General features: G+C 39.6%; 1 protein-coding gene across 1 annotated transcript in view; it reads left to right on the forward strand.

Moving 5' to 3' along the window:
* The first annotated feature begins 12,512 nt into the window (after positions 1-12,512).
* Positions 12,513-15,153, forward strand: part of C10H1orf87 (chromosome 10 C1orf87 homolog) — a 77,314-nt gene continuing 74,673 nt past the window's right edge. Inside the window, exon 1 of the mRNA XM_041773024.1 lies at positions 12,513-12,619. Within this exon, the coding sequence (XP_041628958.1) occupies positions 12,513-12,619 (107 nt within the window). The remainder of the gene's footprint in view (positions 12,620-15,153) is intronic.

Here is a 15,153-nt window from a genome sequence, read left to right on the forward strand (position 1 = left end):
CTACGCCAGAGATAATAACAGGCAGATTACAGAAATAAGTAGATATCTTTCTTTCATTATGTGCTGTGGGTGGATAAACTGTAAACAACATTTCCTACATTTGAAAGTGGTAAATGCAACAGATGGGAAAATTTCTGTTAATAGTATATTAGAAATCTTACATATTTTTATTTTGTTTGTAAATACAATCTTGTTCTGAATCATAGTAATTTCTATGTAAGTGTGGGTGTGGTAGACATTACTAGGGCTCATCAGTGTCTACTTTTCTCTTTCCAGGCATTCAGAGACCATAATTCCCAGCCCCCGTTTTTATGAGGTCAGTTGCGTTACTCATCTGGCCAATGGGGTATAAGCAGAAGCAGTATATGTATGGTTTCCAGAACAAAGTACTTAGTTCCAGGTGGGTAACCTTCCACAACTTTCTTCCTCTTAACCACAGTCATCACAGAAGCACGTGTTGGAACAAAGACGCCATGGGGTCCGTGGAGATCAGACCACTGAACTAACGCATGGAGGATAATTGTCCTAGAGAACTGCTCAAATCCACAGCAGAATGCGCATGAATAAAACTAGACTTTTGTTTTCTTAAGCCACTGAGATTTAGGTCTGTAACCATGGCGTAAGTGGGACTCTCCTGACTAACACCATGGGTGAGGTCATTCCATTCATACTGTAAAATAGAATCCATCTCTCCCTGTCCTAATAAAAAATAATATGTGCATTTTAATCTGATACCCAGGGTCTTCTCCAATCTGGGCCAAACCTACTATCCAAATTTGGTCTTCCACCATTCCCCAAATGAAACTAGACAATTCCTTGACCACATTTCACAATTTCTTTTTCCTTTTATCTCTACTCCCTCTGCTTGGTATATGGTTTCTCCCCTTTTCATATGTCAAGTTACTACCTATCTTTAAAAGGCAGAACTCACATGCTAACTCTTCCATAGCACCTCCCCCATCCTACTATTCTGAAGTAATTGCCCTTGCCTTTAAATTTTCATATGTATTACTCCTTCTTACTTTATATCCTATAATTTTTAACATATCACATTAGTTTCAGGTGTATATGATTCAATATCTGTAAATGTTATAAAATGATCATAAGTCTAGTTAATATCCATCAACAGCTACCAAAAACGTTTTTTTAATTAAAAAAAAACACAGAATTTTTCTCGTGATGAGAACTCTTATTAAGATCTAGTCTCTCAGTAACTTTCAAATACATAATGCATTATTATTAACTATAGTCACTATGCTGTACATAACATCCCCATAACTCATTTATTTTATAATTGGAAGCTGGTACCTTTTGAATCCCCTCACCCATTATACCCATTCCCCATCCCTTGCCTCTGGCAATGACTAATTTTCTATACCTTTGGGGTTTTGTTTGTTTTTTTGTTTTTCAGATTCCAGAGGTGAGATCATACCGTATTTGTCTTTCCATATGACTTATTTCACTTAGATAATGCCCTCAAGATCCATTCATGTCATTGCAAATGGCAAGATTTCCTTTTTTATGGCTGAATAATATTTCATTTTATAAATATATAATAATTTATTTATCTACTTATCCACCAATGGACAGACAAGTTAGGTTGTTTCCATGTCTTGGTTATTGTAAAGAATGCTGTGATGAACATCAGAGTGTATTTATCTTTTTGGGTAAGCATTTTCATTTCTTTGGATAAATACTAAGTAGTAGAATTGCTGGATCATGTGGTAGTTCTATTTTTAATGTTTTGAGGAAACTCCATACTGCTTTTCATAGTGGCTTCAGCAATTTGCATTCCTAACAGTGCATGAGGGTTCTCTTTTCTCTATATTCCTGCCAACAACTGTTATTTCTTTTATTTTTTATATTAGCCATTCTGAAAGTTGTGAGGAGATAGCTCATTGTGGTTTTGATTTACATTTCCCTGATGATTAGTGCTCTTAAGTACCTGTTCATGTACCTGGCCACCTGTATATCTTCTTTGGAAAAAAAAAAAGTCTATTCAGAACCCCCACACATTTTTAATTGGATTGTTGGTTTTTTTGTTTTTTGTTTTTTTTCCTATTGAGTTTCTAGGAGCTATTTATGTATTTTGGATGCGAATCTCTTATGAGGCATAGGATTTCAAATATTTCCATTTGGTAGGTTGCCTTTTCATTGTGTTCATTTTGTTGATGGTTTTCCTTTGCTGTGCAGAGTTTTTTAGTTTGATATGGTCCCACTTGTTCATCTCTGCTTTTGATGTCCAAAAAAAAAAAAAAAAAAAGCAGTGCCAAGACCAATGTCAAGGAGATTACGGCCTGTATTTTCTTCTGGGATTTCTATGGTTTCAGGTCTTATATTCAAATCATTAAACCATTTTGAATTCATTTTTGTGCATGACATAAGAGAGAGGTCTTGTTTCATTCTTCCGCATGTAGCTGCCTATTTTCAGCATTATTTATTGAAGAGACTCTTCTTTCCCCAGTGTATATTCTTGGCTCCTTTATCATGATTTAATTTACCATCTATATGTGGTTTATTTCTGGACTTTGAATTCTGTTTCATTCATCTGTATGTCAGTTTTTAATGCCAAAATCATACAGCTTTTATTACTATAGCTTTGTAATGTAGTTTGAAATCAGGAAGCATGGTGCCTCCAGCTTTGTCCTTCCTTCTCATGATTGCTTGGTCTATTTGGAGGTTTTTGTGGTTCCATACACATTTCACTATCGTTTGTTCTATTTTGTGAAAAATTACATGCAACTTTTATGGGAATTGCATTAAATCTGTAGATTGCTTGTGGGTAGCATAGATATTTTAACAGTATTAACCCACCCATGGGTCATGGATTATGATTATTTATGAGCAAACTTTAACTCTCTTATTGGTAATTTTGAGAGGACTGTTCAAATCTGATTAGTTATTGTATCCTTAGCACTCAACTCGAGGCCTTAAAATTATGCCCAGTAAATATTTAATAGGTATGGATATATGAGGGATACTAATATAGTAAGTTTTATCATAAAACCAACTTAGGCCTTTTTAGGACATTATCAAGCAGCATTCCTTTTCTCAACCACCTTCTTACTTCCCCTCCAAAAAAAGAAGCATTATCTTAAGCCATGCTTAGAGGTTGATGGGGATATTGGGCACTGAAAAGTCCTATATCTACACAAATTCCTTCTTCTAGGCTATGAAGCAGTACAAGGAAATAGAGCAGGCTTCCTGCTTTTCCCAAAAGCATTCAAGAATGGAGGGGTTTGTGGCATTCAGGCTTGGTGGTTGGGGTTAAGAAGATTGGAATTGGGAGGAGGGAACAACTGCACTGATATGTATTGAGAATATAGAGTATGCTGTGATAAGTGCTTTATGTTTGTTTTATCACATGTTCTTCCTAAGAACATCAGGGAGATAACATGGTGGAGAGTGCACATAAGCTTTGTAGCCAGGCTGCAGGTGTTTAAACCCCAGCCTTGCCACTAATAGGGTAGGCCTGGAGCAAGGTAATTAACTATCCTATACCTCAGTTTCCTTAACTGAAAATAATATTCCCTCCCTCATGGAATTATTAGGATAAATGGATAAATGTATTGGTTAATACTAAACACTTAGAAGAGGGCTTGCATATAATAAGTGTACGATAAATATTGATTTGAAAAAAAATAATGTAATTATTGCTATTATTCTCTTTTCACAGATTAAGATACTAAGGCATAAATGCTAACCCCACTGCCCAAAGACATGCAATAGTAAATGACAGGGTTGAGTTTGAACCCAAGCCTTCTGGCCTCAGAGTCAATGCTCTGAGTTCTTCAACCATAGCCTCTTTGAGGCCTTCAGAATCACTAGGCAAGAATGTTACAAAGAATGTCCATGCTCCATCTGGCTGGGTGGAAGAATGATCAGACAAGGTAACTTGTGAGAATCCTTTCAACCTCTAGATTCTGTGATTTACAGATGCTCAAACTTAAAAGCAAATAAGGTTCCCAATAATTCAGGGCAGAGGTGGCCAGAATGGTCTTTCTGTGGTTTAGAACTTCTCTGTGATCATCCTCTAGAACCTTTTGATACAACCACATTTTTTCCAGGCCTCTTGTATCATACTATAGAAGTTAAAAACCCATGTTCCAAAGAGAAGATGCAATGCTTAGAATCACACAGATATGAATTTGAATCATTGTTCTACCACTTATTTGCTACAAGACCTTAGGCAAGTTATCCAACCTCCTATCTGGTTAATCTCTACCAGATTCCTATAGCTTTCTAGATACAAGCTTTTCTCCAGAGCTAAGGGCTTCTCCAACAATTCATGATTCTGCTATTACCTCCTTTTCCACCTGAGCAAAAATTTATTGGTTCAAATATCTCCTAACCCAAACTAGGCCAGCCATAATTTTCCCCTAGTAAATGGGACTAAGAAATTCTAGGTGTACTGGTCTCTTAACTAGAAATGATGTAAACCTATGAATTGTTATGGGTGACTTTCCTTCCTGTGGTCTTGAGATCAGAAAGCAGCAATATATACTAGAGAAAAGAATAAATGATGCTGATGCACAGAGAGGAGCAGAAACAAGGGCTGGAAAAAGAGAATTCTCCTCCAGGTTCCTGACTGTGTCCAAGGGCAGGTCATTTCTGCACGTGGGTTTCAGGACAAACACACCTTTTACTAGAATTTGCTTTAGTGGAGTTTCTGCTCCTTACCACCAATACTCCTGTCTAATCCAGCACTCAAGACCAGATTCCTCATCGGCAGAACAAAGAATATATCCCTTATAGGATCGTTATTGAAATTAAATGAGTGCCTCCCTCAGTGACTGGCACATAGGAAATCTTAAATAAACAGAAGATGCTTTCCTTTGTTAAATTGTGTTTACTTAACATTATCATTATTACCCTATTATAAATTGTCCAATATAGATTTATGATCACATACTAGGTACCAGCACTGTGCTTAGAACTGGACTGAATACGGGGCACCTGGGTGGCTCAGTGGTTGAGTGTCTGCCTTCAACTTCGGGCATGATCCCAGGGTCCAGGGATTGAGTTCTGCATCAGGCTCCCCTCAGGGGGGCCTGTTTCTCCCTCTGCCTGTGTCTCTGCCTCTCTCCGTGTGTCTCTCATGAATAAATAAATAAAATCTTAAAAAAAAAAAGAACTGGGCTGAATAACAAATAAGGTATAGTACTCAGCATCCACAGGAGCAACTCAGCAGGGGAGAAGGATATGGAAGCAGTAATCACATTGAAGAGGCATTAAGACTGCTGGTTTACTGAAGAGAGCACACCTCCCTGCCTGGGGACATTGAGAATAGACAGCTTCAGAGAAGCTGGTAACATTCGACTTTATCTTCAAGTTAGAAACAGGGCCACAAGGAAGACACTTCAAGCCAACACAACCACCTCTGCAAAAGCATAAGGGCTAAAACTTATGGAAGCTTCAAGGAACTGCAGGTAATGTAGGGGCAGCTTCAGTTAATTAGGTGGGGAGAGGGGCGGAGGTGATGGAGGGGAGTAGAAAAGTGGGCAGGAACCAAATCAAGTGGGCAATAATAAAGGATGTACATGTTATATTAAGGAGGTAAGGCTAATGGCAACAAATTCTTACCAGATACCAAACACTGTTCTAAATATTTGTTATTTCCTTTAGACCTTCCACTATTGTAGGTATTGGTACTATCCATGAAGAAATAGTTACAGATTGCTAACGTACCACCACACTAAGTGCAGAGCCAGGTTTGGAGCTCAAGCAGCCAAGGCTTGGATTGTGTTTTGATTCAAGTTGCTATAACAAAGATACCACAGATTAAACAGGATAAATAGCAACCATTCATTTCTCACAGTTCTGAAGTCTGGGAAGTCCTATATCTAGGATCCAGCCAATTCAGTTCTGAGACATAGCCTTTTCCTGGTTTGCAAAGGTCAGACTTACCCTCACAGAGCCAAGAGAGAAGGAGCACCGTGCCTTCAATTCCTTGTAAGGCCACTAATTGCAACACAAGGTCCCACCCTTATGATCTCACTTAAACCTAATTACCTCCCAAAGGCCCCACTTCAAATACCATCACACTGAGGATTAGGAATTCAGCATATGAAGTTTGGGGGGTGGGGCACAAACATTCAGTTGATAGTAAACTCTATCTCCGCCCCCAATTGAAACTCCAAACCCGAGTATCTTAAAATATGAGGTAATATGGAAATAGGGTGATTACACGGGTAATTAAATAAGATGAAGTTCTCCTGGAGTAGAGTAAGTTCAGGTGTGCACACAGGGAGACCATTATGTGAGTGAGCATAGAGGCTGAAGTCTACCAGTCAAGGAATACCAAATATTGGCAGTAAACCACCCAAAGCAAGGAGACACAAGCATGGGAAAGATTTTCCCTTATCACCCTCAGAAGGCACCAATGTACTGATACCTTTTTGGATTTCTAGCCTCCAGAATTGTAAAATAATAAATGTTGGTTGCTTAATCCCCCCATTTTTTCATTTATTATGGTAACCCTAGTAAATTAGTGTACAGCCAAAAATTGGCCCATCTAATCAGTATGCTAATATGCTCTTGTTTCTCCAAAGCCATGAGAGAGGTTTTAAAAAGGAAAAGAAACCTGGCTGTGTTTGCATTCTGTTCTAAAATCAGCCCATCACTGCTCATCTTTTTAACCTGAAGTCCTCCATTAGTCATAAAGATCTTTGGCTTGGGTCCTATATGTTTCTTGGGAGAAGAAAGCATAATGCTCCAAATTCTTCGCAATACAGCTTATTTTTTTTTTTTTTAAGATTTCACTTATTTATTCATGAGAGACACACACAGAGAGAGAGGCAGAGTCATAGGCAGAGGGAGAAGCAGTCTCCCCTGGCGGGGGATCTCCAGACCCCCAGGATCATGCCCTGAGCTGAAAGCAGATGCTCAACCACTGAGCCACCCAGGCACCACAATATAGCTTAATTTAATGTCCGTATCTGACCCCTCTATTTTTGAACAAGACCTCAATGTAAAATCCTTCATTTTTATGGTTCTTTGATTAAACTTCAAAAAAGTGATGTTTATTTTTTAATTTTTAAAAAAATTTTTTAAAAGATCTTATTTACTTAATTTAGCGGGGAGGGGCAGAGAGAGAAACAGAGAATCTTGAACAGGCTGCACCGAGCATGGAGCTTGACACAGGGCCTTGAACTCATGACCCTGAGATCATGACCTGAGCCAAAATCAAGAGTCGGCTGCCCAACCAACTGAACTACCCAAGTTCCCCAAAAGACAGTGTTTTATTGCTTCCTATTTATAAACTCATTCTACTTTGACTTGTATGAGCAAAAACAACATTGGAAATAATTTTTTTTTCTCTTCTTTTCCTTCCTGTATATGGTGGTAAGCGTAAAATCATGAAATTTTAGGAGGGAGCATTCTTTAGTTCCTTATTATAGCTATTTATCTTTCTTTGGGGAAAGAAAGAGAGCCGACTCTGTCGGAAGATGTTTCTCTGGAATCTTTCTCTGGTGACTTGTAACCTAAAGCTGTTGAATTCAAGGAAAGTTTTAACCACAGTATTTTAATCTTCTGGAGACATTTATTATATGGCTTTTTATTTTACCTTGTTTAATATAAACCACTGGAGAGACATTTCCTGTTTGTGTTATTTCATAAACTAGAGTGTGAAATAGGAAATCCCAGATAAGAAAAGACCACCCCTTCTTAAGAATTCTATCATAGAATCTGCATTCTCAAAGGGAACTAGAATCTTAAAACAGTGCCAATGAAAGCATTAACAATTAATAATAACAACAGTAATAATAACATAACAACAATGGCTAACTTCCACAAAGGAGGTATAGAGTAGTGGCTGCAAAGGCGCTTCTAGAATCAGATACACCTTGATTTTTTTCGCGGCTCTGAGTCTTCCTACCTACATTCTCTCTGAGCAAGTTATCGTCTCTAAACCTCGGATTCCTCATCTCTAAAATGGGGATATTAAGTCCTTATTTCATAAGATGGTTGTAAAGATTAAATAAGATATCAAAGGAAAAGTTTTTAGCACAATGTCTAGCACATAATAAATATTCACTAAATGTTAGCTGCTATTGTTATGAACAAGAATACAATTTATAAAAGCTTATTACATGTCAGGGGCTCTCAGAATATTATCTCTAATCCTGATAGCAATCTTCAGAGTAATTATTGTCTTCACCTCAAAGATAAGAGTGAAATTGCTAATTCAAGGTCATTTGGCTAGGAAACAGCAAAGCAGAGGTTCCCTGGGGTCTGAAAAAATATATCGAATTTCAAATGAATAGCTTCAAACTGACAGAAGAGCTGCAGTGGAAAGCCTCCCTCTTATGTCATTGTGTTTCAAGTTGGCATTTATAAAATCTTTAAGTCAAGATAAGGTCAAAGGAGAGTCTTTATTAGAATATCTTATTTGATCAAAATTAATTTACTTCTTCAAGCTTTATCACAGAATTAACAATGAAACTTAAAATGCCATTGAATCAATTAGCTATACCCCACATATGAGCCATAGTAACCTGAAGTTTGAAAGTCTCTGCATTCCCCAGGACTCTTTGGGTAAAAGTTTAATGAAGCTCATCTCAAAATATCTTAAGAAAGGGAAATTTTTCACTTCAATGTTTGGGAGTTTAGAATCTTTCTAGCTTCAGGCATAGCTGGGTCCAGGCTCTTTGCTCTCATCCCCTCCCCATGCTGGCTCTATTTTCGGCTCTAATCTGGCTTGCTCCTTATTTGCTGAAAAGGTATTTATGTATTGACATAAACATCTGCCAACAGCCTCCATATCTTACCCTCACACTTTAGTGACCCCAACAGAGGGAAGGCTTCGTTTTCACCCAATACCTATACATTGGTCATCAATAAGAATTCTGGCCTGGGCTCCCTGGGTGGTTCAGTGGTTTGGTGCCTGCCTTTGGCCCAGGGCATGATCCTGGAGTCCTGGGATTGAGTCCCATGTCGGGCTCCCTGCATGGAGCCTGCGTCTCCCTCTGCCTGTGTTTCTGCACCCCCTCCCGCCCCCCCACCCCATCTCTCATGAATAAATAAAATCTTAAAAAAAAAACAAAAACCATTCTGGTCTACTTAAGCCATGGAGTGCAATCAGTTCTTTGAAGAAGTGGGTCCTTCAAGCATTGCATTTGTTTCATATGGCTGCTGTCAATTATCACAAACTTGGCAGGTAATGACAATACAACTTTATTCTCTTGGAGTTTTGGAGGCCAGATGCCCAAAATCAGTCTCACTGGGCTAAAGTCAAGGAGTTAGCAGGATCTTGGTCCTTCCAGAGCCTCCAGAGGAGAATTTTTTTTTCCTTTTCTAGCTTCTGGGGGCCACTTGCATTTTTTGGCCCAAATCCCTTCTTTAAATCATTCTAACCTCTTGCTTCTATGGTCATATTTCCTCCTTCCTCTTTGGTAAACATCCTTCTACCCCCCTCTTCCAAGGACACTTGCAATTATATTTAAGACCAACCTGGATAATCCAGGATAATCTCCCCATCTCAAGATTCTTAACTTAATCACATCTGCCACGTCTCTTTTGCCACAGAAGATAATATGAACAGATTTTAAGGATTAGGGCATGGATGTCTGGGGGAGGGGGCTTTATTCAGCCTACCACAAGCATGGTCCAGGAAGGTATGGCAACCAATGCAAACAGATAGTCAACTATCAGGCAAAGAAAGACACATTTTATAAAAGAGAGAAACCACAAATTATACAGAGAACAGAGAAACCATTTTCAACTTCTGGGATCTGACTTGGCTTCTCGACAGATACTTATAATAATGATGATAGCAAACATATTTCTCATTATATGTCAGCCATTATTCTAAGCGATTACTCATATAACTCAATCTTTACAAAAAGTCATTCTCATTTTATAAAAGAAGAAACTGAGGCACAAAGATTTTAAGTGATTTGCCAAAGATCACTTTGAACTAGCACAGCTAGGATTTGAACCCAAGGTATCTGATTCCCAGGTACATACTGTTGACCATTTGAGATGGAACTTAAAGAATGGATTGCAGGTGGACACAATGAGCAAACAGTGTACAAAAATTATAATTTTTTTGAACCTAAAAAAAAAAAGAGCAAACGGAAGGGTCTTATACAGAGAGAACAGAATGAATAAGGCACAGAGACTGAAAAATAAAAGACAGATTCAGGTCAGTTAGTATACTGGGTTGGATGGAGTATAGCAAGCCTGGGAGAAGTAGTGGGAGATCCACCTAGAGATCTAGCCTGAGGATAGGGCACAGAAGACTTTGAAACCACAGACAACCTCTATTGCTGATCAGAGTCCTTTGAGACATTGGACTAGATGGGGCTTATCTAGTGTACCTTAAGAGCACTGATCTAGTGACAATGTGAAGCTGGGCTGGAAGAATAAATAGGGAGCTGTCCCCTTTCCTCTACACCAAGGTACTTTGCATATCACAGAATGTGCCAGTGTGTCTTGCCCACGGGAGAGCAAGCCCTAGAGGGGAGCTGAGTGTATCACATCACATATGCCAGTAGGTGATATAGTGAACCACAAAACACAGTGGAGCCAGAGGGCAGGAGGCAGGCCGTATGGATGCTGGGGTTGCTGCTGCTGGAAATAGTTAAGACCATTTTGGAGTCAATTTGAAGTCTTTACCCATGCTTGCTGAAGTCTTCTAACATAATAAAAATTGCTGTTAATTCGGGAGGTGTAGGAGTATATTCAAATCGGGGATCTGTCAATTGCCTTGGTGGGGCCTTGGGTAATTACTCAACACCCCCAAGCCTTACTTTTTAAATCTTTATTAAATAAATAAAATTATGCTATTGGTCATTTTTAACTTATAGTAATAGTTGTCTGGCTCAAATGAGTGATCTGGCATAAAATTATTTTTTTATACTCTCATTTCATTTCATCCCCGACTTATCTTTACGTCTGCGTTATTACTCTTCCTCATTGTACAGATAAGGAAATTGAACCTCAGGGAAAAGAAGAGATTTATCCAAACCCATACAGTGGAAGGGTCTGGATTTAAACCTACAGGGGCAAGATTCCAACCACGTGCCAATCTCACCAAGGGAAATGAAGCTTAAGGGAAAGAGCAGGACATGCGTGGCAACACAGGTGAGCGAGAAGAGCTAAAAAATAAAAAATAAATTAAAAAAAAATTTAAAAAGCTCAGAGATCTTGGAGAAGCTCCAAAACACAGATTTGAGCACACTGCTACTCTTCGCAGGCGCCCGCGGAGGAGGCCCCCAGCCACCGGGGCAGGGATGGAAACTTGGTCCCCCGCCCAGCAACAGCCTCTGCGTCCTTAGCAACCCGGGGGAGCAGCCCCGCCACGAGCCCTGTGATTGGCCCGACTCCTGGGCTCCAATCGCCCGCGCTGCTCCCCGCAGGCCGCCGCGGGGCTCGATCCAGGGGAGAGCACTGACCGGGTACTCCTGAGCTGCCCGGGTGGGAAACGCTGCCTCGGCGGTAAGGCCAACCCTTCTGTTCTATCCCAAGAAAGGGCTCAGTACAGACACGCACCTGCTGGGAAGAGAAGGGACCCCACCATCACAGACTGTGGCCCTTGAAGTTTCCAGACTGCTTCCAAGAGGTTGCAGGTCCCGCTGGGTAGGGCTATCCTCTCCTAGCAGGTCTTTCTTTAGTGCGGACCACACACTAAGTGAAGCTGGGGTACTGGGAAGAGCTGGTCTACTTCAGACCAGAATACTAGAAAAGGGGCTGGTTCCACTCGCTGTGTGAGCTTGGTCAAATGATACACCCTCTCTGGGCCTCGGTGTACCAATCTGTAAAGCCAGCATTTGGATTAGAATGATCTCTGAAGAGCTTTCAATCCGTGAGAGGCTCTGAAAGAAAGTGATCAGCCTGGGGCCAGGGTTATAGAACTTCTAAGTTGCCCTTGGCATCAAACCTGTGTAAACACCAGTATTTATCTAGTACAGGATCTCAATTTCAGTTTCGCTGGATTATTACAGAAACACCTGTCAGCAAAAACAACAAAATTCCCTCTTTCCTATGTACAGCACTCTTTCAGATGCATTATCTTACTGGATTCCCTAAATCCCAGGAAGTAGAACTGGAATTATCCCGGTTTTGTAAAAAGGGAAACTGAGCAGGAGAGCTGAATATAAGATCTCCATACACCCCACTAAAGCCCTGGTTTCCTCTCTGACCTCCAAAGAATCCAATCTGGTATCAGGAAAGTAGAGTTTCCAAATGGCTCAGTAGACCTGTTTTGCAAACCTCTTGAGTGGGATTCCCAGTTCTGCTAAATACTGATTCTATGCTACTGAGTAAGTTACATAACTACATATTGCCTGTTCTCTCAACGTTAAAACGAGAATGATAATAGTAATTAAAAATATCTTACTCGTGTCTTTATTAAGAATGTCAAGTGAGGTAAGACCAAATAGCATTTGGTCCTGCTATTGTTTTTGTTAATATAGATGAGGATGCTAAATTGACTAATGGGAAATCAAGAGGAAAAAAGAGTTACTTATTTTCCAACCCAAGTATTTTAAAGGACTTTGAGAAAAAGCATGTCTTCTGTTGAGAAGACTCCCCGTGGATCAGAAGCAATGTCTGAGACAGTGGTGAAAATCATTGGAAGCAAACACTTCCGGTACCTCTCAGAGAAGCCAAAGATGTAAGTTTACTGTTTGAAAAATATCTGCTTTGCTGGGAAGATAATGAAGTCTGGGGCTTTTTTTTTTTTTAATCTAGAAATTAACATTTTTAAACTGTTGTCCATGGAAAATAAAGTCATTAAGAAGTAATAGTAGAAGTAAAATAGTGTTGATAATTTCCATGCGCACTGTTTTCCTGATATTTTTCATCTTTTTAATTCCTCTTACTCTTTAATTACTTAGGCAGATTTTCCAAATAGATGAGGAATATAAGCATTGAGACATTTATAACTATTAATGGGGTATTGCTGCTGCTTCTCATCACGTTTGTAATCTACTACATGTAGTGATTTTGGGGAGGGAGGAGGAATAGTGTTAGTCAATTTGTTATGAATTAGAGGAGTGGGATTAATAATAAATCATAAATTATAAGATTTTTACTTACTCTTGTTTATAGTCTATACTCCTCCAAACAAAGACTTCTCAGAGAATAGCTAAGAGGTCTTTCTTTCTTCAAGCTCATCACAGTCACATTTGAGGGAGGACACTCAAGTATCTCTAAAATTCACCAGATACTTGGCACGGAAGGGTATGACTAGGTCTTCTTTCCAGTGTTCAGAAAAGAAAAAAAGAGGCACTAGACCCACCTTTCTTTTTTTTTCTTGAAAGATTTTATTTATGTATTCATGAGAGACACAGACAGAGAAAGGCAGAGACATAGGCAGAGGTAGAAGGAGGTTCCCTGCAAGGAGCCCAATGAGGGATTCGATCCCAGGACCCCAAGATCATGACCTGAGCCAAAGGCAGACGCTTAATCACTGAGCCACCCAGGTGTCCCTAGACCCACTTTTATTTATTTTTTCTTTTTTAAAAATATTTTATTTATTCGTGAGAGACACCCACACACACACACAGAGAGACAGGCAGAAGGAGAAGCAGGCTCCATGCAGGGAGCCTGACATGGAACTCGATCCTGGGACTCCAGGATCACTCCCTGGGCTGAAGGCAGGCGCTAAACCGCTGAGCCACCCGGGGATCCCAACCCATTTTTCATCTAGTAGTCATTCCATAAACAACAGCAGTCAATAGTTGCCTTCCCCTCCTAAGAGCTTTTGCTTTTATTTCAGAAACCCACAGACCAAACAAATAGACAGACAGAAAAGACCTGGCCTCACAGAACATAGGTGCAGAAAGTAGTGGTTATAAAACCTGTCATCAGAAACAACTGGAAAATCCTTAAGAATAAAGATTTGGGGTCCAACCCAAGACCTACTGAATTAGAATCTCTGAAGATGGGGTCATCAGGATTAGGGAGCACAGGCCTTAGGAGGGCAAATTGGTTAAACTTCCCACCATCAGTACTGTCAGCCCAGAGAAATTCCAAAGTGAGTGCTGTAATCAAGTAGTAATGTCTGTTCTGGCACAGGGGTCCTGCATCTGGGATCCCTACAGAGCTGAGAGATGTGAATTTGAATCCTGCCTCTGTGCCTTCCTGGCCTTTTGACATTAAGAAAGTTAATATCTCTGGCCTCAGATTCTCCTATCTCTCAAGTAAGGCTAAAACACATGGACCTAGGAGGGTTGTGAAAACCAGATGAGAAAAAGTAGGCAAAACACCTTTCCAGTGCCAAGTAGTATATTCAACATGTTCAATCAGTGGTTCTGCTATTATGACTAAACCATATCTTTCCAGGGATACAAGATACAAGACATTTAATAAAAAAATCAAATCCCATTCTATGCAATGCTTGCAATCCCTTTTATATTCTATGTCTGAGAGGCAGTTTGCCTCTGTTTTGTAGATGAGAAAACTAAGATACTGTGATATAATCTTATAATAATCATAATTATAAGATCTCCTACCAAATGCTCATGGTTGGCAAGGAAAGTACTAGGATCAGTTTGGATGCCCTGCTCAGTTCTCCTCCCACCTGGAAGATGATATTACTACTCTACTAATTCCATTCCCCTCTGGGGTTCTTTGTTAAGCCCCTTTCATTCCAAATCCCTTCTTTTTTCCAGGGGAATCATTGTCTAACATGTTCCTAAAGGGGATGCTAGGGACGTGTCCTTGTCCTTTTATATAGGGAAAAATTCCTTTGTCTTATAAAAAGGTGCCTTTTATTTTTTTCTCTTTATTCTTTTAACTTCAGAGACCAGGAAATACAAGAATACAGTAGATTAGGTACATAAACTAAAATAAAAGACACAGTTGTTACTTCTAGGACAACTGTGAAAAAAAATGTTTAAAAAAGTCAAGGTAGGTTGTTTTATTTCTGTTTTCTATGGGTTTGATATTACTGTTGCTGGAATGACATAGGACTACTAACATGCTTTGCTAAAATGTTGCTATATTGTTCAAAAACAAGTGATTCTCAGAAGGATCACCATTATCAAGTCATACATGTCCCATAATCTGCCTCTGAAGCATTGTAGTTGGACTACATCTATAGCTTTCAGCCTGGGTCTCAAGAGGGCTTTTTCTTGGGGTGGAATCTGTTGAGTCCATTAGTAAAATATCTATGTAAGAAACAAGTTGAACGCCAAAAAGGGG

Source organism: Vulpes lagopus, chromosome 10, assembly GCF_018345385.1.
Source record: "Vulpes lagopus strain Blue_001 chromosome 10, ASM1834538v1, whole genome shotgun sequence".
NCBI classification, from domain to species: domain Eukaryota; kingdom Metazoa; phylum Chordata; class Mammalia; order Carnivora; family Canidae; genus Vulpes; species Vulpes lagopus.